Here is a 25,837-nt window from a genome sequence, read left to right as displayed (position 1 = left end):
CATCCCTGCACAGACTGTTTGCACCTGCATTTGTGCTCCAAAATGCCTGTGCGAGCACCGCACCACCGTTTGCACATGCACCAGCATGCTTGTTCATGTATGCACATGTGCATGCACGTGGGGGTGCCCCACCTTCCCCAGCCCAGCAGTCCCCAACCTTTTTCAGACCGCAGACTGGTTGGGGTGTGTGGGCTCCGTGCACAGACCAGTTGGGGGGCAGGAGCACCCCCATGCTCACAGGTGGGTATGTTGTGCTTGCAGAGGGGCGTGTCACGCTGGCGGGTGGGCGTGTCACACCCGCGAGCGTGACATGCCTCTCTAGAGGAGGCAGTGCAAATGTCCCACCGCTTCGTGGTGCTCTGATCCTAGGAGCACCAAATAAACAAACTTGGAGCACACGGGAGAGGAGAGGCGGCAGCAACAGTGGGAGAAGCAGCAGCAACACTGGCAGCAGCAGCGCTGCTGCAGCTGGCCAGTGCTGGGGGGGGAGTGGCTGGAGGAGTTGCCCTGAGGGAAGGCAGCAGCGTGGCCAGCCACCCACGCTGAAGTGAGGCCGGGCCAGGGACGGTGGTCCCTTCTCGGGGTGGTCGTGGTAGTAGCGGCACGCCACAATCTCCCATGCTGCACTGCCCGTGAAGTCATCTATGAGTTGTTCAACTGACGCTGGGCTCGGCTCAGTGGCTGGAGTTCGCTGTGGGGCTGCTGGACCTCCTCAACCCTCTGGCTTTGACCTCGGAGTCCCTCAGGCAGTGATAGTCTTTGCGGGCCAGCTCCTCCAGGCAGGAGCCCAGGAAGCACAGAAACATCTAGCTACATGGGCAACTGAAAGATAGCATATACCCCCGTGCAAACCTTCTCCGGCTTGAACCCTAAACAAACATGCTGCTTGTTGTGCCTAAATTCAGGCAATCACCTGTGGAACTTGTGAGTTGGGTGGGTTGCTGCCAAGTAGCCCTTCCAGGATTCTGAGCCCCATCAGGAGCTGGGCCCCTGCACTGCCGCCCCTCTACGCTGGCTCCTGAGTCGATCCATGACGCCACTCTTCGGCCCCTCCCGTCCAGCCCCCTCCACAGCCTCCTCTTTCTCCCCCCCCCATGCCAGCTGCTAGATGGAACCACCAAGAAAGGCAGCCACAGTGACATCTTTCTCCTCCTCCTCAATCCCTCTGGCTATGCCACTCCTTGCCCTTTCCGCACCTGGCAGGGGAACAAGGGGGAAATCCCAGGTTTGCTCCTCCCCCCGCCGCAGACTCTTCATTTAACCCAGCCCAGCCTGGGGGCTCCCCCGGGCCCTTCCACCTGGCAACGCTTCCTTGGTGCAAACCGGGGGCTTCCTGACTCACCCTCCCCAGCTCCATCGTTCACCTCTGCATCGGCCAGACGGTTGCTAGGCAACCGCCTCCAGGAGTTACATCCTGCGCCGTCATGACCAGCCCCACAATGCTGCCTGGAGAGGCGGGGGGGACCCGGACCACGGAATCCAGGTGCCAGTGGCTCTCCAGGCCCTGCAGAGGGAAGAGCCCCAGGGCCCTCAGTGGCTGCGGCGGAACCTTCTCTCCTGGCCTCTCCTGGTCAGGATGCAACACCCGACACCGCGCAAGCTTGCTGGCCATCAAGTAGGCATCAGCTGGCCAGTTGGCCCTGGGGCCCGAGGGAAGCAAGGACGAAGCACAGGTGGCGGGGGTAGGGCTCTCACCTCTCTAAGCCGGCTCGCCATCACAGGAATCGGGCCCAGGGCAAGGCGTTCACCTGGGTGCCCAAGATGGAGGGTGCAGCACAGCGGAGTCCAGCCCAGTCCTGCCCTCCCTTCCCCTGACTCCTTCTGCTGCTTTGGGACATGGGGAGATCAGTTATCAGGTGCTTTCTACCCTGCCCTGACCTCTTGCAGGAGACCTACCAACCCACACCAAGGGTGCAACCCCCATCGGCTTTACAGAAATACTTTGTTCACATCGGTGCCCCCAAAGAGAGGGAGGCGTCCGTTTTCTAGGCAAGACACCTGGGATGTGAAAATGCCGATCCCAGACCCTCTCCCGCAGCAGAACAGAGAGCACTCCGAACCCTCATGTCACTGATTAGCCACCTGGACGTGATGGGGGGCACTTTCTAGGGAGAATACGCTCTGCGCACACATCAAGAGAAGGCTTCTCTCTGCCCCCAGGCCCCTGCACTGGGCCACAGACCGGGGGTTAATTACCTCTGCCCCAGCCGGTCCACGGGGTGAAAAAGGTTGGGGACCCCTGTTCTATGACAATCTTTTAAATATTTAAAAAGTGCTATCATATCTCCCCTCAGTCTTCTTTTCTCAAGGCTAAACAAGCCCAGTTCTTTCAGTCTTTCTTCATAAGGCTTGGATTCCACTCCCCTCTTTATCCTTGTTACCCTCTTCTAAACGTGTTCCAGTTTGTTAGCATCCTCTTTGACGTGTGGTGTCCAGAACCTGACACAGTATTCAAGATGAAGTCTAACCAGTGCTGAATAGAAGGGAACTAGTACTTCAAGGGATCTGGAGACTATACTTCTGTCAATGCAACCTAAAACAGCATCTGCCTTTTTTCCAACTGCCTTGCATGGTTGTAGATCACCTTGTGATCTACAACAATTCTAAGAATCTTCTTGCTCATAATATTATAGAGCCAAGTATTCTCCATCTTGTAACCGTGTGTTTGATTCTGCCCCCAGATGTAGAACTTTGTGCTTATCCCTGTTAAATTTCATTCCCAATGTAACCCAAAAGCCAGAGAAGAGTGCTCCCCCTCCTGCTGATGAAAAATACAAGCTATGTGCACCTCCGCTATACTGTCAATATATGTTACATGTTATTCATGTAACAATTAAAATTTCCAAAATTTCACAATTTAAGAGGTAGTTAAATTGTTCAGGCCCCACATCCTGTTTGAAAGCTTGCAGCAGCAGTGCACTGGTATGTTTTTGCAGCACATTCATCTGCAAATATTTGCACATGTGAGTGCTATGAAAACATACCAGCACTCTGCTGCTGCAGGCTTTCAAACAAGACATAGTGCCTGAACAATTTAATGCAGGTGGAAAAAAGATATACTTACTTAGATATTGATGGTTGCAAAATGGGTTTGTCTGGCCATTTTTGATGCAAAATCCCACTTCTTATGCTATTGGATTTACTTGGAGGGATAGGTTTTTTGGGTGGTACCTGAGGAGCTAATGGCTTAGATGCTTTCTGATCCAATGCAGCCTTTTCATCTGACAAATCAAATAGAGAAATATTTGTGAGTGCTATTAAAATGGTGGTACTTTAAAATTACTTCCTGTCCAGATATCATGTAAATTGTGCACATGCAATTAGGTAGCTAGCTCAAGGTTGACTCAGCTTTCTATCCTTCCGAGGTCGGTAAAATGAGTACCCAGCTTGTGGGGGTGGGCAATGTGTAGCCTGCATAATTAAATTGTAAACTGCCCAGAGAGTGCTTGAAGTGCTATGGGGCGGTATATAAGCAGCACACTTTGCTTTGCTTTAGTGAGGTTTTTCTGTAGACGTAGATTGTTCTGAACACAAGGCCCAAGTGTTGTCTATGTTTGAGGCAGTAGAGAAAGACAAAACAAGAGCAAAACCTTAAGGAATAAGCTTTTGTCATCTAGTTTCCCTTCTCACTCTTCCTATAAGAACTAAATTTGATTCTAAGTTCATCACATTATCTGGACAATACACAAGCAAAATACTGCTACCGCTACATTAACATGATTAAACTCCAACATTTTCCAGGATATTTGGCCTCGTCAGCAGGAGCCTTCTCTTCATACTGAAGCAGCCAACTCAATATATGACTATTATATTGTGAAGCATTTTATGTTTCTGCTTGTGTAGTTATGGCAAAACTATGAATTAACTACATCTCAAAGGCTCCATCAATAATGCCCAGGACTTGTAAACAAAAGGCTGTGGGCATTTCTATTTACATTCAATGGCTAGAATCCTATGGCCAATTTACACTATAAGTCTTGGTGACAAATTGTCATCCACTAACAAGATGCTGGGTGCAAGGAATGTAACAGACACCTTGTTAATGAGCAACAATTTGTCATCAAGACTTGCAGAATTTACATTATGTAAACATATATCAGCAAGATTCTGCCCCTTACTACAGCGGTGCCTTGACTTACGACCATCTGGAGTTACGACCAGCTCCGACCGCAAAATTTTGCTTCTACTTGCGACCAGAGCTTCCACTTACAAACAGAAAAAGGCATGGAAAAAAGGTGGGAAGTTCAAATACTGTATCTAACTGTAAGAGGCGATGCGGCTGCTTCTTTGTAGCTCTTTTGCCCCAGCAGTTAGAGAGCATGTGTCGGAGGAGGCTTGGGACTGCCTCCTTTAGCTTCTGAGTGAGTGTGTGCGTGTTTGCAGGGAGGCTTTGGGCTGCCTGGTAAGGTTAAGGTGCTGCTTTCTGCTTTTAAAAAACTGTTCTGGGTGTTTTTGCAGTGTGGCTTTGAGCTGGGGAGTATGCTTCTGTGCTGTGATGGGTCTTGCAGAGTTTGTTTTTTGTTTTTTTCCCCCATTTCTGATGGGTCTTGGAGGGTTTGGTTGCTTTTTGGGGAGTTTTTCCCCATTTCTGATAGGTCTTGGGACTTTTTTTGTTTTTTGACTCCCCCCATTTCTGATGGGCCTTGGGGGGTTTGGTTGCTTTTGGGGGGGTCTCCATTTCCGACGGGTCTTGCATGCTTCACTTGCTTTTTTCTGTTTTCTTTGCATTTCCAACCTGCTCCCTTTGTTCTCTGTGCAGTTCCAATCTGCTCCATTTGTTTTCTGTGCATTTCCAATGGGTCTTGCATGCTTAGGCCGGAAGGGATTAATTATGTTTCCAATTAGTCTTGCAGTGTTTTTTTGTGTGTGATTTTCTTCTTCAGCCAGAACAGATTAATTGCACTTCAATGCATTCCTATGGGACATGGTGCTTCAACATGACTATTTCGAGTTACGTACATCTTCTGGAACGGATTATGGTCGTAAGTCGAGGCACCACTGTACATATTTGAGAATGTACAAATTTATAATAGTTTATGTACTTTAACAAATAAACAGAATCACAGACTCACAGAGGTGGAGATCATGGAGTCAAGCCCCCTGCCCAGTTCAGGAATCCAAATCAAAGTAGATCTGACAATTGTTTAATTTTCTCTTGAATGCCTCCAGTGTTGGACTCACCACGTGCTAAGGTAATTGGTTCCATTGTTGTACTGCTCTAACAGTTACAATGTTTTTCCTGATATTCAGTGTAAATCTGACTTTCTGCAGCCTGAGCCCATTATTACGTGTCCTGCACCATGGGATGATTGAGTACAGATCCTGCTGCAACTCTGTATGACTATCTTTCATTGAAAATTACTATCTTATCTCCTCTCAATCTTCTTTTCTCAAGGCTAAACATGCCTGGTTGTTTCAGTTTTCCCCCACAGGGCTTGGTTTCTAGTCTCCCAATCATCCTTATAGCTCAGATTCAGCTTTTTAAAAAATTACTAATTGAGATAAGGTAAGGGGTACAGAAGGTAAAGGGAGATATAGGGGGGAAAAGGAGGAGGAGGAGAACACAAAATGTACTGACATCCAATCTATTCATGTTGCAATATCAAATCGAATTTCTGCATATACAAGATGTTTTATAGGTGACATATGACTCTGGGAAAAATGGTCAAAGATTTATACAGAGGTGTCAAATGTTTGTTGGAAGTGTGAAGCACATGAGGGAAGCTTTTAACATATCTGGTGGACTTGCAGAGTAGCAGAACAGTATTGGATAGCAGTATAAAATCTGTTAGAAAAAATACTGCTTTGTAATGTTCCGCTAACCCCAGAACTGTTTTTACTGAGCATTATACCAGACAATATAGATAAGGTAAAAAACTTAGTCATATATAGAGTTACTGCAACCAGAATTCTTTATGCTAAGAATTGGAAGAAATTGGACATACCAAACCAAGAGGAACTCATTGAGAAGATATGGGAAGCAGCAGAAATGGTATCTTATCAGAAGTGTTGAAAAGACTGTCCAATACAAAAGGGCAACTGAACAATGGGATTTATTATATAAATGGCTCATATTCAGCATTTGATTTGCAACAATTCCAGTATCTTTCTAAGCTGTATTATTACTGAGCCAAGTATTCTCCATATTATAACAGTGCATTTGGTTTCAATTTCATTCTGTTGTTTCTAGTCCAGTGATCAAGCCTATCTTTTTGAATTTTGTTCCTGTCTTCCAATGTATCAGCTATTCCACCCAATTTTGTGTTAACTGCAAATTTGATAAGTATTCCCTGCACTTCCTCATCCAGTTGAATTCAAATGTTGAAGAGCACCAGGCCAGGACTGAGCCTTGGGGTACCCTCCCTTGTTACCTCCTCCCACTTTGAGAAGGAGCCATTGATAAGCAGTCTCTGATGACAAATTTGTAACCAATTGTGTGTCCACCTGCCAGTTGTTCTATCCCAGAGGTCTCCAAACCTTTCACCATGAGGGCCACATAATATATTTTCCACATTTTGAGGGATGAAGGAACGCGCGTGTACAACCACGCTCATGCACAAGCCAAATAAAAAGGCAAGGTGGGCCAGATGAGGCCCACAGGCCATACTTTGGAGATCCATGTTCTATCCAGCCCACAACTAGTTAGCTTGCTAATTATGGGGCACTTTATTAAAGGCTTTGCTGAAGTCAGAGTATGACTACTTTGCTGAAGTCAAGATATACTACTGTAGCATTCACAGTATATACTAGGGGGATTTTCCAACCCAAAAATGAGATAAGATTAGTTTGGCAGGATTTGTTCTTGACAAATCCAGGTTGGTTTCTAGTTATTACTGCATTGTTTTCAAGGTGCAGTACAAACTGCTCCAGAATTTCCCTTGAGATTGATGCCATGTTGACTAGTCTATAATTCCCTGGTTCCTCTTTTTTATCCTTTTTAAAGACATGAAAATATTAACCCTCCTCCAATCATCTGGCATTTCACCCATTTCTCATGATTTCAAGAAAATAATGGACAATGGTTCTGAGACTTCTTCAGCCATTTCTATCAATACACTTGTATGCAGTTCATCTGTTCCTGAAGATCTGAACTCATTTTATTGCAGGTTGGTGGAGAGAACATATTGTCAGAACATTTTTTGACCCTGACTTGTTGTTTTTTTTTGTTTAGTTGTTAAATCGTGTCCGAATCTTCGTGACCCCATGGACCAGAGCACACCAGGCACTCCTGTCTTCCACTGCCTCCCGGAGTTCGGTCACATTCATGTTGGTAGCTTCAATGACACTGTACAACCATCTTCTCCTCTGTCGTCCCCTTCTCCTCTTGCCTTCGCACTTTCCCAACATCAGGGTCTTTTCCAGAGAGTCTTCTCTTCTCATCAGGTGGCCAAAGTATTGGAGCCTCAGCTTCAGGATCTGTCCTTCCAGTGAGCACTCAGGACTGATTTCCTTCAAAATGGATAGGTTTGTTCTCCTTGCAGTCCAGGGGACTCTCAAGAGTCTCCTCCAGCACCACAATCTAAAAACATCAATTCTTTAGCCGGCAGCCTTCTTTATGGTCCAGCTCTCACTTCCACACATCGCTACTGGAAAAACCATAGCTTTGACTATGTAGACCTTTGTCAGCAAGGTAATGTGTCTGCTTTTTAAGATGCTGTCTAGGTTTGTCATTGCTTTCCTCCCAAGAAGCAGATGTCTTTTAATTTTGTGGCTGCAGTCACCATCTGAAGTGATCACGGAATCCAAGAAAGTAAAATCTCTCACTGCCTCCTCCATAGCTTCCCCCTTCGATTTGCCAGGAGGTGATGGGACCAGTGGCCATGATCTTAGTTTTTTTGATGTTGAGCTTCAGACTGTTTTTTGCGCTCTCCTCTTTCACCTTCATTAAGAGGTTCTTTAATTCCTCCTCACTTTCTGCAATCAGAGTGCTATCATCTGCATATTAGAGGTTGTTGATATTTCTTCTGGCAATCTTAATTCTGGCTTGGGATTCCTCCAGTCCAGCCTTCTGCATGATGTATTCTGCATATAAGTTAAATAAGCAGGGAGACAATATACAGTCTTGTCGTACTCCTTTCCCAATTTTGAACCAATCAACTGTTCCATATCCAGTTCTAACTGTTGCTTCCTGTCCCACGTAGATTTCTCAGGAAATCGATGAGGTGGTCAGGCACTCCCATTTCTTTAAGAACTTGCCATAGTTTGTTGTCCACACAGTCAAAGGCTTTTGCGTAGTCAATGAAGCAGAAGTAGATGTTTTTCTGGAACACTCTGGCTTTCTCCATAATCCAGCACATGTTAGCAATTTGGTCTCTAGTTCCTCTGCCCCTTCAAAATCCAGCTTGTACTTCAGGGAGTTCTTGGTCCACATATTGCTGAAGCCTACCTTTTACGATTTTGAGCATAACCTTGCTAGCGTGGGAAATGAGTGCAATTGTATGGTAGTTGGAGAATTCTTTGGCACTGCCCTTCTTTGGGATTGCAAAATTAGCCTGTATTGATATACAGATTTATATTAATTACATATTTATAGATTGATATTATTTACTATACTGCAGGTTCCTATTCAGGCCAAGGTTCTGTTAAACATTGCTGCATAAGCTTTTGAATATTTATTTAAAATTGTCTTCACATTTGCAGTCTGAATTCTGTTTCTCAGCAGCACACAAAAGGAACTGAGAGGCTCAAACTAAGGCGTGCTCCGGTACAGGCAACAGGATTGAAGGGGCTCTATAAGTACCACCTAACTTTAGAAGATTCCAAGCATATATATGTTACGTCACAAGGCTCATTTGTGTGAGTCACAGAAACCACTAAGAAAAACTGTCAGTTTAATCTGCCATTGCCATTCACCTTTTCCCTGCAGAGTTAAATTCTGTGCACATCTAAACAAAAATGAAAATCAGAAAAGTACCACTTCTAAAGCTTATCACAAAATTCAATGTACTCTCCTTGTACAAGTTCAGAAGGGTTAATCAAAAGCAACCAATCTCTTGCAGAAGTCAGTCCTATTCTATGCCAATTCTGTCCTAAATCTATACTTACTGATTTGAGTGTAACCTTGTGAGGATACAAGGACTTGGACTTTTCTGAATCCTCCACAAATCCTGTGGTAATGAAAACATAAGTCCTTCAACTATATGCTGGGATGGGTGATATCAGTTCCTTTGTCAGATTTACCAGAACCCGAAAGTTGCATTCCACGAGGGCTAGTTTGCTTATTGTTGTTGTTAAATTTTAAATCAGTGGCTATCTGCTATAAAGGCTGCTACAATGGATTTCTGTTAAATGAAAAATGGCTTTAAAAAAGATAAACAATTTTTTACTAAAAAGCTCTCTTGTGCCCTCAAATGGCCAAACATGTAATTTTTTTTGTTTCCAGGCTACAAGGGGTGGCTTTTAACTCTAATGACCCTTAAGGATCATAAACCAAACCTGGGAAGGGGGATCATGTTATATCTCATTGTATAAAGGCAGATTTACCTTTTTCTTCATTTTTGGGAAGAGTTTTTTTCTCTAAAGATGGAAGTTCTGGCTTTGAACCTGAATGGAAAGCCAATAAATAATTCATGATTTAAACTGCTGTTTTAAAGAAGAATTGTATGCTCTATCCATCTATAAAACAAGGCAAATGTCAAATCAATTAGATAAATGTGACTAGAGTTACAGCCAATTAAAAAGTGCTGGCAATTGATACAATGACCCACCCACACACGAAAAGTGCACATGTATTTTTCACATCTTTATTGAAAATTACTGATTCAAGCCTGTTGTGGAAGGAATCCTTCATTGATTTGGTGAAGTCCTGAGAGGTGGTTTAAGCATTATTATGATATGTATGCCCCACTAAACCCTGTGATTCCGGGCATTAGAAAAATTACGGTATCTCAGTTCTTCATTCTTCAGTCAATTAAGTCATTCTTTTTTTTCTTCTTTTATTCTTGCCATCTTGGGACTTTTTGCTTTAAATTAACTGTTAAAATCGTAAATTTATATTATATTTTATATCATTTTGTTTTTTAATGTAAAACTGTATATTTTAAATTGTTTTTATCTTCTAAGTTGTGAGCTGCCCAGAGTAGACTATGTCTAGGTGGGCGGCATATAAATGCAATAAATAAATAAATAAATAAATAAATAAATAAATAAATAAATAAATAAATAAATAAATAAATAAATAAATAAATAAATAAATAGAATTTTGCCAACACTCATAGTGATAACCAAAGTTAAAACGTTCTTGTTTGTTAAAACTGAGTAGCATTTACAAACAGAAGACCCCATTATGCCTGAGAGAGCAGTATGCTGATCAAACTTCAGACAAGTAGGCATGCATATGAGAGGTTGTGCTGTACACATCAGAGAAATCAAAATAACCAACAGTAAATCGACATGGCAGTTTCCTAATGTGCTGAACTATAAAATCCTTCCCCAGCTAGCAGCTGTACTGTATGAGGACTGAAGTCCTATGTATCTGGAAAGAAAATGGCAGGGTTAATGTTTTTCTGTATTTTCTTTTTGTATTTTCAGGGTGGAAGACGAAACCTGGCCACTAGAAAGAATTTCTGGCGTGCCAGTAATAAAAATATAACACACTGAGATGAAGATTATAAATGTTTTTCAATTGTTTTTATACTTGATTTTTTAAATCCTAATGCATGTTTAATTGTTTTTAATGTGATATTTATATAATGTTTTTAATTTTCTTATTTATCTGTTGTGAGTTGCCTTGGGTCACCTATGGGGAGAAAGGCAGCATATACAGTAAATAATTTAAATCAAATCAAATAAAAAATATTCAACATAACAAGTTTCTCTTTTTGACAGACTACTGGTAACAAGAGAAAAAAGTAGCATTCTAAGCTCTACCTGATATTACTTAGAGAAATCAGAGGTGCCCCAGTTTGTCTGGACTGCCTTAATCAATTGGAAAAGGTGTTACTCTGGCTCCCGCCTGAGACAAGCACAAGCAAATTCATGAGTTCAAGATAACACACAGCATGAGCAGATACTTCTCACATTTCCACCACATTTTTTTTCTCTGATCTTTAAAAATGTTAACTTGTGTTTAATCTTGGGCATAATTAAAGGGCTATTTTCATCCTTAAAAACAGGAGTCAATTATCTCTGAAACAAATCTGCCTTGGAATACAGTGGTGCCCCGCATGAGGACGATAATCTGTTCCGTTAAAATCGCTGTATAGCGAAATCATCGTCATGCAAAAAAAAAAAACCATTGGAATGCATTGAAAACCAGTTAATGCGTTCCAGTGGGGAGATTCCTCATCGTCCAGCGAAAATCACCCATAGAGAACCGCCGGTTAGCTGTTTAAAATCGCTGTCTTCCGAAGCTTCTGTCAGGAAAACAGCCATTTTGTGAAGGGAGGGAAGCCATTTAGCGAAGGGAAACCATTTTGCGGAGCCGGAAAAATCATCGTCTGGCGAACAAACTGTTTGCAAAGCAAGGACCTAATCAACGTAAAGTGGATTTCCCCCATAGGAACCATTGTTTTGCGATCGCAATAGCGGTCGTAAAAAAGTCATCGTCAAGCGATTTCGTCATTTGCCAGGGTAAACGTCTAGCGGGGCACAACTGTATTATAATACACGAACAAGCCTTCAAGTTCACTCTTCCATTTTTGGTGTTAAAATCTGATAAAATCCAGCATTACATACCTGGACCTTTTGCTGGAGGAGGCGGTTTCTTTGGCTTCTGCAAAAAAGGACATTATAATGACTAGGCCAGTTCCCAGAATCACATGCTAAATTAGACATCAAACACTAAAAACAACTGATTCCTATCCTTGGTAGTACCAGCAACCTAATGTCCTTTGCTGCAGATTACTTGTAGTAGGATTACAAGTGGTTCTCTCTCTCTCCCCCTCCCTCCGTGTGTGTGTGTGTGTGTGTGTACATCTGTGTTTCTGAAAGTCCCTTGGAAGGTATAATCTCTGCTGCCCTGACTGACTGACAAAAGAAAAGAAAAAGAATAAGGTACTAAGCACTACAAAGCAACAGTAGCTCTTGTTTAAGTCAAAAGGAGTTCAGATGCTATACTGACTTTTATATGAACAGATTCTGGCACTCTGGCAGAGTTCTGTAGCAGCATGCTGAATAGGCCAGAAGAAAAAGCATTACATGTTGAAAATACCATCTTGTACAGGGTCCATGCTGACTGCCTCACAGAAGTCATTATAGATTACATATGATCCAACAGTGTGGCTACAAAAAAGGCAAATGCTACCTTAGTCTGCACTAACAGAAGTATAGTCTCCAAATCCCATGAAGTACTAGTTCCCCTCTATTCGGCACTGGTTAGACTTCATCTTGAGCAAGAGCTGCGCCAAATTTATAATTACTTTTGGAATCAAACTGTACCAATTTTCCTTCCAGGTACTTTAGCATTAGGTGCCAATTAGCAACAGTGATCAAATTTAACCTAAAACATCATACCTCAGCCCACTCGGAAATTTTATCAAACTCTATTAAAATGAGGAACCCCAAACAATTCTGGAAAGCACCATATTTCCCGTGTATAAGACACTACTTTTTCCTAAAATAGTTAGAGTAAAAATTGACGGTCATCTATACACAAAAGTAAGCTGAACCCACGTGCCACAGCTGGCACAGAGCCCTCTCTGTGGGCACCCGAGCCATGCCAATACTGATGCCCATGCCAGCCTGGTGCAGAGTGCGGCACGGTTTGCTGCCAGGGCTCAGCTCGAGCTCACCCCACCGTCTTGTTCCCCGCCCGAAGGGAGCCTACGAGTGGCACTGGAGGTTGTGATCAGGCAGTGACAGCAACAGCAGGAGGAGGAGGTAGAGGCGAAGGAGAAGTTGCTCCCGGCCGCCCTTTGGCGTGAAATCGCTGCTGCCCATTGACTGCAACTCCGGCGCCGCAGGAGAGCAAGTGAGCCATGCCGATGCTGCTCCCCATGCCAGCCCAATGCAGGGCGTGGTGCTGCTTGCTGCTGGAGCTCAGTTTCCCATAGGAATGCATTGAAATTTAATTAATGTGTTCCTATTCGTCTTGCAAAGCATGGCCATAAAAAAATTTGTCTTGCGAGTCACCAAAAAAAATCACAAAACGCTTTCGTCTTGCAAGTTTTTCATTGTGCTAGGCATTCGTCTTGCGAGGCATCACTTTACTTCCTGTCACTCTACCATGATTAGAAAAATGAACCCCAGTTTGATAAGGATATGCTCACAGGAGTACCCAATTAGCCCCCCCCCATTTCTATTGCAAAAATAAAGCAAATATTAGCTAATATAAAATCCGGGAAGGCATCTGGCCCCGATTTGCTGCCCCCTGATATACTCAAAGAGAGAGTGGATTGGTAGACACCAATCCTGGCTGAGCTTTTTATAGCTGTGAAAAGGTCTGGGCTGATACCCAGACCACAATCTTTCCCATATATAAAAAGGGTGACAGGAAATCTCTGGACAACTATAGATCAATTAGCTTGCTGTCAGCAATGGGCAAGGTTTATGCCAATCACCTGCTGAATTGGCTTATCATCTGGACAGCTGATAACAACATACTGGGCCCTGAACAGGTGGGTATTCAGGAGGGCAAATCTACTATAGATCACTGTTTGGTACTGTCCACTTTTATAGCCAATCAGATGGCCCATGCAAAGTTGCATCTGTATGTTGCTTTCTTAAATCTTAAAGCCACTTTTGATTTGGTTGACAGAAAACTTCTTTGGGAAAATTTACAAGATGCCTGTCTAGACAGGCGATTGCTACTACTGATCCAGAGACTGCATACGGACAACACATGCCACATTCATTCATCCAGCCACGGCATCCTCTCTGAATAAGTCTCCATTAATAGGGGTGTTAAACAGGGGTGTGTCCTTTCCCCTACCCTGTTTAACCTGTACATCAACAATCTGGAAGTTGTTAGTCACTGTCCTAGACTGAGTTCCAAAGCAGTTCCTATCCTGTTATATGCCAACGATATGGTACTACTATCACATATTAAGATTGGCATTAGATGGCTAATTGAAAAATGTGTTAACTATCTTTCCTGTAACAAACTGATTCTTAATTATGGCAAATTTAAAATAAACATATTGAGTAAGAGCTGGAAATCTCAATCTTGAATAATCCATGGGAAAGCTATTTAAATACCTAGGGCTTAATTTTCACTATCATAACTGATGGGCTAGACATCACCATCCTTTGGTTTGTATTCCTGAACTGAACAGGAGGTTGGACTTGATGGCCTTACAGGCCCATTTCAACTTCATGATTTTATGATTCCATGATGGATGTCTTGCCATTGTAAAACAAGCTGCCACTGATTAGAGGTGTGAATTTTGGCATGTCAGTTTACAGTGGGGTCTCGACTTAAGAACTTAATCCGTATTGGAAGGTGGTTCTCAAGTCGAAAAGTTCTTAAGTCGAATCTGCATTTCCCATAGGAATGCATTGAAAACCATTTAATCCGTATCTGCTCTTTTCTGTCCGTAGAAACTAATGGGAAGCTGCTATTCTGCCTTCTGCCACTAGAGGGGGATATTTTCTTTCTTTTTTCCCCTTAGGTTCAGGGAAGGCAGGGAATACTAAAGGCAGCACTTTTGAACTTTTTTTTAAAACGAAGCCAATTTTAAATAATGTTTTAAAGCATGTTGTGCTGATTTTTTCAGCACAAAGGCACTCAGGCAGGCTTTTTAGGTGCTGAGCAAGCCTCCAGAAGCCTGCTCAGAGCCAGCCGATCAGCTGTTAGGCGGGGAGAGGAGCGGGGAAAACCACAAAATGGCTGCCAGGCTCTTTCTGGGTGTCGGCTTTTAGCTCTTTCCTGCTCTTTTTCCTGTGGTTTGGGGGCTACCAAGGCCTGGTAAGTGACTTTATTTAACAGTACAGTATTTATTTTTAAGTTTCTGACCCTTTCCCCCCCTCCAGAAGCCTCTAAGGGGAGGGAGGGGGGACTTTTTTCCCTGTTCGTAACTCGAGGGAAGTTCGCATGTTGAGTCCTTACTTTCCCTATAGGGCAGGTTCGCAACTCAAATTGTTCGCAAGTCGGGTCGTTCGTAAGTCGAGACCCCACTGTATATGCTGCTTGAAGCAGTTACAAGTAACATTTCCGGGCTGTTTTACATGAGGCTGGGTCTGTTCTTGCCACCATTTTCTTCCTAGTTTGTCGTAGCTGGGTAACTGAGATATATAAGTAATTAGGCTATGGACTTCCTTCAACACCCTCCATACCGGGGGGGGGGGAGTTTACTCCTCTTGCCGCTGTAGCCCAATACTGTATTGCTGCACAGTATTGTGCCTGCACTGCCAGCAGGAAAACAGATGCCAAACTTTACATAGCAAAGGTTAACCTAAATGCTGACAACACCAATGGCAGCAGTCAAGATGGTCTACAGCAGGGGTCTCAAACATGCGGCCCAGGGCCATTTGCAGCCTGCCAGATAATAGTTTGTGGCCCCTGCCTTGCCTGCCCCCCTGAAGCACCCATGAATACTCAAAAAAAAAAGCCTTGCCTTGCTGGCTCTCTCCCAAGACACCCTCTGTCTGGAACTACAGCCTGCCAGCCAGCCAGCCTGCCTATCTGCCAGCTGCACTTCTGGATGGAGGGTGCAAGAGGCACTGTCTTGGAGGAGAGTTGGCGAGCAAGGTGCACTGCCGCCCCTTTTCCCCGAGTGCCCAAGCCGCCACTGAGTGATGCCTGAGAGCAGAGCTCACTCCCGGCCCATCCTCAAACAGCGCCTCCAAGCCGCCTCTTCCAGGGAAGTGGCTCTCTGACTCTCTTTCTCTCTCGGCAGTCCCAGCACCAGCCCGGCCAGCGGCCAACTCAGCGCCGAGAGGTGGTTCCTCCTCCTCCTCCTGCTTCAGTTGCCTCAGCTCTGGAGGCTGCCTGGGCTCACCTCGCAAAGTTTGCTCCTCTATTGTGGTTGGAATTATTCTGAAACAGAAAGGCTTTCAATGAAGCTGGCATAGAAAGAAAGAAAGAAAGAAAGAAAGAAAGAAAGAAAGAAAGAAAGAAAGAAAGAAAGAAAGAAAGAAAGAAAGAAAGAAAGAAAGAAAGAAAGAAAGAAAGAAAGAAAGAAAGAAAGAAAGAAAGAAAGAAAGAAAGAAAGAGAAAAGTTGTGTCCAATTTCCTGTCGAAATCTAAGTAATCTTTAGAGACAGCCCCATGCCGAGCATCTTACAGTTTTCCCATTTAGATGTAAATAAAGTGGTGCCTTGCTAGACAGTTACCCCGCATGACAGTTTTTTCGCTAGACATTGGCTTTTTGCAATCGCTGTAGCGATTCACAAAACAGTGATTCCTATGGGGGAATTTCGCTGGACAGTATTTGGTCCCTGCTTCGCAAACCAATTTTCACTAGATGATGATTTTGACAGCTCCCTCTGTGCTCGCAAACAGGTGTTTTTGGGACCTAAGCTTCACAAGACAGCGATTTAAACAGCTGATCGGTGGTTCGCAAAGCAGCTTTCCTATGGCCGATCTTCGCTAGACAACGACGATTCTTCCCCATTGGAATGCATTAAACAAGTTTCAATGCATTCCAATGGGGAAATGCTTTTCGCTAGACAATGATTTCGCTAAACAGCGATTTCAGTGGAACGGATTATCACTGTCTAGCGAGGCACCACTGTAAGGCATTATTGGTTGAACCCCATCATTAGAGCAGCAGCTTTCCTGACAAAGATCACTTTTCTTTTGTATGATTTAAGGCTCAGACTGCTGCTTAACAAACAAGGGACAATGAAATCCTACTGGATATCACAGTCCTATTGATTCTAAAAGTACGTTTCCTCCTGTATCAAATTTAAGAATACATACACCAGCACACTGCACATACTCTTCCCCTTGTGCAAGATCTCTCTGACTCACTTTAGGAGATGTCCCTTTTATCTGCCTTTAGGTAAGGATTATTTTATTTTTTTAAAACTAAAACACATGAGAACTTACAGGAAAATCTTTATCTGACTCATGAATCTGAAGTGCAAAGTTGTCTGGAAAAACTCCTTCTTTACCATTAAGCTCACCTCTCCACCACCCTGGTTCTCCAGTGTCCTATAACAAAAAGGGTTTTTAAAAAAACTAAAAACAAAAGTGCAGCACAGTTGTTGTATGAACACTCATTTCAGAGAACAACATATTTAGCGTTCATGTTCCAAAGAACAAGTGTATGTTAAAGCAGTACAATACAGGCCTAGATCCTCAGTTGTTTAGGAACTTGGGCCATCAGTACAATGGAATATTCTTCCTCCTCCCTCCCTCTCCCTCTCCCTCTCTCCATGGCACCTAAAAAACAGCCCCAGAGAATTCCTAGCCATGAAGCAAGTTTTTTGGGGGGGGGCACAAGGGCTGTGGCAGAGAGAATAAATTATTTAAGGTAAAGGTAAAGGTTCCCCTTGATATTTAGTCCAGTCGTGTCCGACACTAGCAGGTCGTAGAACCAGCGTTTGCCAGTAGACAGTTTCCGTGATCATGTGGCCAGCGTGACTAGACACGGAATGCCATTACTTTCCCATTGTGGTGGTACCTATCTACTTGCATTTTTACATGCTTTTGAAATGCTAGGTTGGCAGGAGCTGGGACAAGCGACAGGAGTTCTCTCATGATCTTACGACTGCTGGTCTTTTGACCTTGCAGCACAGAGGCTTCTGCGGTTTAAACCACAGCGCCACCATGTCCCACATAAATAAATAAATAATTTACCCACTTATTTTTCTGGAATTTCCTGCTCCACTAATAAAATTCTCCTGTTGGGATTCTGGCTGTAACTGATTTACAAATATTAAGTATGAGTCATTCAAGATAACTGATGCAACAGAAAAAATCAAGTTGTTGGGGGATGAGAAGGAATGCTACATATCTCATCAGGAATTATACCTTCATTCTGAACATTTATATTAGCATGCTGGCCTGCCATAACACTCATTGGATAGTTGATACATTAAAGGTGTTGATGCCATGATGGAGCGTCTAATCCATGCTGTCACTTTACTCTGTTAGCTACTTTTCATAATAGCCATTTCTTCTCAATTAATGGTGTAGTGAGGTGAACAAAACCTTTCTCTAATGAGTTTTACTATATGGATATAGGTTATGTCACTAGTTATTTATACAACAGAAGTAGTACAGACACTTGCAGGCATTCACAAGATAAGGCCAAGGCAAACAGTTGAACAAAGGTATTTCTGCTTCTGAATAATTCAGGATATATTCTAAAGAGTTAAATGTAAGGAATTTCCCTTATAGACTTCCTTAGTCTCAATTAAAGTCCCTCCCCATTCCCACTCTGAAAAAACCTATGAGCAAAGATACACAATACTGCTCAACAGTGAAAATGCTTATTTCCGTTCAGTTTAAGCATTCTAAATCTATTGTAACTTAATATCCTTTCAGTTTTACTTATGCTATGCTTCACTTAGGCAAGCCTAGATTTAAGAGGAAAAATACTGATTGCTTACCTTACTTATTATTTGGATAATATCACCTTCTTTAAAACTAAGTTCATCTTCATTTGTACCTTCATAGATGTACAAAGTTTTGCAATATTCCTTAGCTGAAAAGAAGACAGATATGAGTTAAGTCTGCTCAGATATTTCTAAATGTTATATGAAAAGTCGTATTTAAAGTTCACCAATAAATGATTTAAATGAGAGAACAGTTAACAACATATGATTAATTTTCATTAATTTAACATATTTTTGAAAGTTCAGCCTGTAATTGCACAAGACTTTACATGCTAGGTTATTTAACACGATATTAACAGGACTTTAATTGGAAATGCAAAACAGCAAGGTGGGAAGAAAACAAAGATTTATCAGCAGTTCACATGAGGCAACGGAGTCCAGTAAGTTAAGTTCAGAGGCTTTTTTGATATTTTATATTCATAAGAATACAGGAGAAAAGAAACATGAGATGGTGGAGAAAAAGACAGAGTTGTGTCGGGGATACAAAGCAGTATCACGGGAATGTATAGTATTACTACTAAATAATTTTATTTAACAGCTAAAAGGCTAATTTTGGGAGTTCTTATAAGTTAGAAAGGCTGTATGTTTAAAAAAAAAAGTACATAAGGTAACATCTGTAAGCTTTCCTCTACCACTATTGATTTGATGGCAGTACTGTGATGCCAATGCCATGTTTACAAACTGTCAAGTGAAAAGGTACCAGCAACACAATGGCAGACTGTAATAAGAAATGAAAGATTATTTCATCTGGGACAAATGCCTGCATACAGGAGAACATATATGTTGTTTGGGGGGAAGTAAACACAAAAGCCAGAATCCTGGCCATGGGGTTATATTGTTCAGTTTTTCTATTACCACTGTATTTACAGGCAGTTCTATCGTCTCTAAATGAATGAACAAATGAATGTAGTTGATAATTTTTTAAAAATGATGAATAAAGTGGCAAAAATAAAATTTAAAAAATGAATGAATGAACAGAGAGAAGATATGTGGAATATGAAGGAGAAGGATAAGAAAAAGAGCTGCTACAAGATGGGGGACTAATACGTTGCAGAGGTTGGCAGTTTGACCTCTCACTGCCTCCCTGACAGAGGTTGGACACGATGATCCACAGGGTCCCTTCCAGCTCTGCACTTCTAAGATTCTTATGTCAGCGGGCCTAAAAGCAGAGTTGTATGGGAAGAAAAGCCAAAAAACTCAGAGTGCTTTTTAAAAAAGGACAAAGGAATGGGACATTGAGAGAAACTGCATCCAAGTATAGGGACATGAAAGGCTGGAAGCTCACACAGGGCTGGGGAGGACAGTCAATTTTTAGTGTCAAGGAGACAGAAGGACACTAACTGATGCAGCTTAATTTTAAACCAGAAAAGCAGTCAACACTATTAGAACCTATGGGAACATTTGGGGGGGGGGGGGGGACCCACTACAGTATCTTTAAAAATCAAACCAAGATCTACATTTTGTTTAGTTTTATACTGGAGATTTAAAAAATGGAATGAGGCATTTGACATAAGAATCATACCTTTCTGTTTGTTTTCAGTTTCTGTTACACCAGGAAATGGAGTTACTTTTGGTCCAGACGAATGGGAAGGTAATGGCTATATAAAAGATATGAGGGTGAAAATAAAAAAATTGAAAGGAGGAATATTTTCAGACCTGATTAGGGCACCTGTTTCTCTATTAAAGTAATGACAGAATCAGAACAAGAAAGCTAATGAAATCCATATGGTAGCAATACCATATACGTACAAGAATGGGGAACCTCCCACCCTTGGACCAAATACAATCCATAAAAGGCCCTCATTTGGCCTTTCTGCTGTCCTCTGCTCTCATCAGTAAATGGGAATAAGCTACTCCTTTCCCCACATGGCCATAAAGTTTGAAGAAGGTACCCCAAGGTGTCTATCAATGGGGTCCTTCAGAAGTGTAATGACAAGGCAGGGGGTAAATTCTAATCTTGACAAAGTTACAACCTCCCCTTGAATTTTTTTCTTACTTACCTTATCTTGTTTCTTCTCTTCTAAATCATTACTGGATAATCTTGTTTTAAGCTTCACTGTGCCTTCTTTGAAAATATCTCCAAACCCAACACCTCTGATTTTCTTTGGTTGTGCTATCAGGGTAGGTCCAGACTCATTACTAGACTCATTTCCTGGTGAAGTTCCAGGTGAGAGTTGGCCAGTAAAAACTGATTCTGGAAAGTCATAAGAAAACAGTTTTTGACTTGCATTGTTAGACTGAATTTTCCAAGGATTAACATTTAAGATGCACTGTTTGAGACAAACGTATTTGATGTTAAAACCTGCATCTATGACTTGTTAACTGTATTTAATATCAGTACAAGTCAAGGGACAGATCTATGAGTTGGCAAACCAGCCTTATATTTTTAGAGGTGGAGGAGCACCATTTTCTCTCCATCACAGCAGACACTGCTGTGTATGAATGTGATATCTGTATAGCAACTAGTGACTCAAAGAATGCCTTCTCCACTGCAGGACTGAATGAGACTTCATATCTAAAACATACTACCACATTTGTATACTTCCAAGCATCTTCCCCCTTCCCTCTCTGCTCCTGAAGAAGAAGTCTGGAGATTTCTAAAGCACGTACACGGCTGTAGAATTGTACCCAGTCCTAATAAAGATACTGCCCGCCTATGGATTTTGTTTTATTAATACAACACTCTATCTTGATGTGTGTAAGAGACCCACTTGTGAGCTTTCTATACTAATTCTATTACTAAATCAGGAATTTGTAGGTAGAAAGTTTTAGTTTCCCTTTTTACTGTACTATTTTACAGTGTATCAGGTGACTTGATACACATAAAGAAACCCAAATGGGGACTGGATAATTAGCCACAATTTGCCATTGCGAGTTATGCCATTTCCCTTCCTCCAGTGGTAACTGTGCAATAGGATTATGGCCATAAGTAATTTTGCCATTAGTATCAGCAGGTTGTCAGGAAGCATCAACAGAAAAACCTACCATGTTTACTTCACTTCTCATATAACAAGGATGTGAGGGAAGAAAACTGTACCTTTTCTTCCCCAAATTAGTTCAATTGTTGGTATGTCTTTTCTGAAATCAGTGTCTGAAGTGGGATTGTATGGTTGCCTTACAGCACTAATGATAATACTGTATTGAGTTTCTGTAAGTATGCAGCTTTCCTTATTTTTATGCCATGTGTTCTTCTTCCTCAGCTCATGCTAGTTCATCTCTATCAGTTTTGCAGGAATAACACAAAGGTAGGACAGAATGAATCACATGAAAAAACTGGTTAGGTCTGGTTAGGGATGAGGCCTGGGACGAGTACAAAAATTTACATAAGGTATTAGGCCTACTGAGGTGTGTTCCCTACTCAGTGCTCTGTCTTGAGACCAGACTATCCACACTGGAAACGATGGCATGGCAGAGAATGTTTCATTCCAGGCTAAAACTGTTTTATAACTCAGACCAAGACGGCTTATTATATCAGCTTCTGCAAGATTCTGACCCTTCTTTTGGGTCTACTGCCCTTTTTAAAAAACTGAAATTGATTGGCCTAGACATTAGCTCTTTAAGTTCGCTAAGTCTAGAGCTAGCATTTCAAACAGTTAAGAGACAATTAATGGACACTGAGTTTCAGGAATTATGGAGTGCAGCAGGTAAGTCTTGTTCCCCGTTGTCTCATCACTTCCCCTTTAAAATGGGACAACCAGCTGCTTTCCTCACGCTGCTTAAATGTCCACAAAACCATAGGGCCTTATCTCTGGCCAGATGTAATGTCATGCCTGGTGCTGTATCGCATGGTAGGTATAACGGAACCACTTATCTTGAAAGATATTGTCCATGTGAGCAAGGGGCTTTGGAAACCCTCACACACCTGCTTTTGCGCTGTCTCCTTCATTAGGACTGTCCCCAAAAGTATGTCAGCTTAATATTATTAGAGCTGGAGGGGAAATCCGATCTGGACAAGGTCCATTTTATGTTATCAGTGGAGGTGGTCGACATTATGGAACAAGTAGCTGTTTTGGTTGTTGTGGGTTTTTCGGGCTCTTTGGCCGTGTTCTGAAGGTTGTTCTGCCTAACGTTTCACCAGTCTCTGTGGCCGGCATCTTCAGAGGACAGCACTCTGTAGCGGTTTTCCTTGGGTCAACTGTTGGGAGGCAAAGCCCTGATCTCGAACTAATGTATTTTTTTCACACTCCTTGGGAATCCAGAAATCTAACAAACTAGCCTGACTATATTTATTTTATATGCCAATAAGAGTTGTTTATTATTATTATTATTATTATTATTATTATTATTATTATTATTATTATTATTATTATTATTATTATTATTATTATTATTATTATTATTATTGACAGCTGGTCAAGATGGCAGCACAAACATTTGCAGCAGCTAGGCACTCCAGAGATCAATATCTTTTAACTATTTTGATTGTGTACTCCTTATTATGGACTCTGCATGCTCAGGCACAAGTAATTTACAGTCCACAAGAATTATTATCTATTGGCAGAGAAGGTTGCAACTTTGAACCGAGGGTCTCAACTTACAACATACCAGCTGAGCTTTTTAGATGGCCTGCATATCCGTGGGTTACTCCCCCTGCTCTCCCTGTCAGGAAGAAAAGAACACGGAGAAAACGCAAGCAGAAAAGAGGTTGCAGGGCCGGTCTACGAGTGAGGTTAGGCAAAAATCCTCACAAGCCTGCATTGCCAAGTCTTTTTGTTTCAAACGTTAGATCTCTACCCAACAAGATTGAGGAGTTGGAACTTACTATCTCCCTGCAAAAAAAATATTCGGGACTGTTGCGTTATGATCTTTACAGAGACGTGGCTTGACTCTTCCATCCCAGGGGAGGTAATTGAACTACAAGGACGCAGAGTACATCGAGCAGACAGGTCTATTGAATCTGGGAAGAGCAGAGGTGGAGGGGTTTGTGTTTACACAAACAATAACTGGAGCACGGATGTTAAAATAATGGACATTCACTGTTCTCCTGATTTGGAGTACAGTGGTGCCTCGCTTAACGAGTGCCCCATTTAACGATGAATCCGCATACCGATGCGGATTTTGCGATGAAAAAACCGATCGCATTGCGATGTTTAAATAGGCTAAACATCGCATTGCGATGATGATCGTGGGGAAGCGCTTCCCCACGATCATCCCAAAGGCCCCGCTGATCAGCTGTGTTGCGGGGTGGAGAGAGAGAGCCCTGAAACACAGCTGATGGACGGGAGTTTGCGAAGATTGCAGGAAGCCAGCTTTACAAAACCCCGCCGACCAGCTGTACTTCACGGCGCTCTCTCTCTCGCTCTCGCTCTCCCCTCGCAACTCCAGCCTGGGCAGGGAGACTGAGGCACCTCGCCGCCACCCTGGCCGTAGCGGCGCGGTGCCTCGGTCTCCCTGCCCAGGCTGGACCTGCAAGGGGTGGAGAGCGAGCAGCAGCGGGGATCTTTGCAAAAGCCCTGCCCATAAGCTGTGCTTCGGGCTTGCGCTCTCGGAGGGGAGAGAGAGCCAGCCCGAAGCACAGCTGATGGGCGGGGGGGGGTTTGCAAAGATGGCGGGGAAGCCAGCTTCGCAAACCCCGCTCTCTCTCTCTCTCTCCCCTCGCAACTCCAGCCTGGGCAGGGAGACTCAGTCACCCTGGCCATGGCGGCGGGGTGCCTCGGTCTCTCTGCCCAGGCTGGACCTGCAAGGGGTGGAGAGAGAGAGAGAGAGAGAGAGAGAGAGAGAGAGAGAGAGCGGCCGAAACACAGCTGATCGGTGGTTCCAAAATGGGTGCCCGCTGTGTTGCCTCCTTTAGAGGCACCGGCCAGATGGCGGATTTTCGCTCAAAGGTGAGTTTTTCCCCCATAGGAACGCATTGAACGTGTTTTAATGCATTTCTATGGGGTTTTTAGTCCCACATAGCAACGAATCCGTATAGCGACGATTTTTTCAGAACGGATTATTGTCGCTATGCGGGGCACCACTGTATTTGGCAGTGAAATGCCCCCCCTTTTACCTGGGGTAAATGGGGCCTCGTGAGTTTAATGTTGTTATAATAATAGCAATATATATACCTCCTGATGCTAATACAACCACAGCTATGAGTTGTTTGTTAACTGCTATCAGCAAACAACAGCAGGCCTACCCAGATGGAGTGCTGGTGGTAGCAGGTGATTTCAATCAAGCCAATTTAAAGACTGTCCTCCCTAAGTTTTATCAGTATGTGGACCGTCCCACGAGAGGGGAAAATACCTTGTATCAGGTATATAGTAACATCATGCATGGATATAAGATGAAGCCATTGCCTAGTTTGGGACAGTCAGATCATATATCTCTGTTTTTGATTCCATCATACAGACCTCTTGTTAACAGAATCAGGCCATCAACTAGAGAAATACAAATGTGGCCAGTGGGTGCATCTGAGCAACTTCAAGATTGCTTTAGGAGCACTGATTGGGCACTGTTTGAGAAGGACAATGTTCATACTTATGCCTCGACAGTACTGTTTTATATCAAAAGCTGCATCGATGTTGTTACTACCACCAGACAACTACGAGTGTTTTCTAATAACAAGCCTTGGCTAAATAGAGAAGTGTGCCTTTTACTAAAGGCCAGAAATGCTGCTTTTCACTCTGGTGATGAACTACAGTATAGAGAGGCCAGAGCTAAACTGAAAAGGGGCATTAGGGATGCCAAAGCTATGTACAGCCAGAGAATTGAGCAATATCTTGAGAGCTCTGACACTCGTCGGGTATGGCATGGCCTACGACAAATCACGGGGCAGAGTAACAAAAACAGTTTGTGTAGCAGCAGTGATTTTTTAGCTGAGCAGTTAAATCAATTTTTCAGCTGTTTTGAGGTGGAAACAGGAACAACCATTATTCCAGCACCTACTGTCTATAATACATCACTAGAATCTACCATCGACAGACAACCACTAGTACTGTAGATTTCAGATGTGAGACGCGCTTTTCAGAATATTAACGTTCGAAAGGCAGCTGGACCAGATGGAATCACGGGACGAGTTGTTAGGGGCTGCACTGCAGAATTAGCTGGAGTTTTTATGGATATTTTCAATATATCCTTGTTGCAGTGTTCTCTCCCCACTTGCCTGAAGACATCTATTATAATGCCAGTCCCCAAGCAGTCAGCTGTGGTATCTCTCAATGACTATAGACCAGTAGCTTTAACATCTGTTATTATGAAATGTTTTGAGAGATTGGTGCTGGATTACATTAAGGCTAGTCTTCCACCTTCTTTGGACCCATGACAATTTGCATACAGGAGAAATAGATCTACTGATGATGCTGTGTCTATTGTACTCCATACTGTATTGAGCCACTTAGAACAACAGGGAACTTATGTGAGGCTGTTGTTTGTGGATTATAGCTCTGCTTTTAATACCATTCTACCAAAT

General features: G+C 42.9%; 1 protein-coding gene across 4 annotated transcripts in view; it reads right to left on the bottom strand.

Annotated features, from left to right (window-relative positions):
* Positions 1 to 25,837, bottom strand: part of CD2AP (CD2 associated protein) — a 155,593-nt gene that overhangs the window by 54,221 nt on the left and 75,535 nt on the right. For all 4 annotated transcript variants that reach the window (XM_073004553.2, XM_073004551.2, XM_073004547.2 and 1 more), the window contains 7 exons: positions 20,445 to 20,638; positions 19,967 to 20,042; positions 18,439 to 18,533; positions 16,931 to 17,035; positions 11,677 to 11,713; positions 9,484 to 9,543; positions 3,065 to 3,221 (listed from right to left, as the gene is read on the bottom strand). In XM_073004553.2, the coding sequence (XP_072860654.2) occupies positions 3,065 to 3,221; positions 9,484 to 9,543; positions 11,677 to 11,713; positions 16,931 to 17,035; positions 18,439 to 18,533; positions 19,967 to 20,042; positions 20,445 to 20,638 (724 nt within the window). The remainder of the gene's footprint in view (positions 1 to 3,064; positions 3,222 to 9,483; positions 9,544 to 11,676; positions 11,714 to 16,930; positions 17,036 to 18,438; positions 18,534 to 19,966; positions 20,043 to 20,444; positions 20,639 to 25,837) is intronic.

This window comes from Pogona vitticeps, chromosome 1, assembly GCF_051106095.1.
Source record: "Pogona vitticeps strain Pit_001003342236 chromosome 1, PviZW2.1, whole genome shotgun sequence".
In the NCBI taxonomy this organism is placed as follows: domain Eukaryota; kingdom Metazoa; phylum Chordata; class Lepidosauria; order Squamata; family Agamidae; genus Pogona; species Pogona vitticeps.
This window is presented reverse-complemented; position numbering and strand designations above follow the sequence as displayed.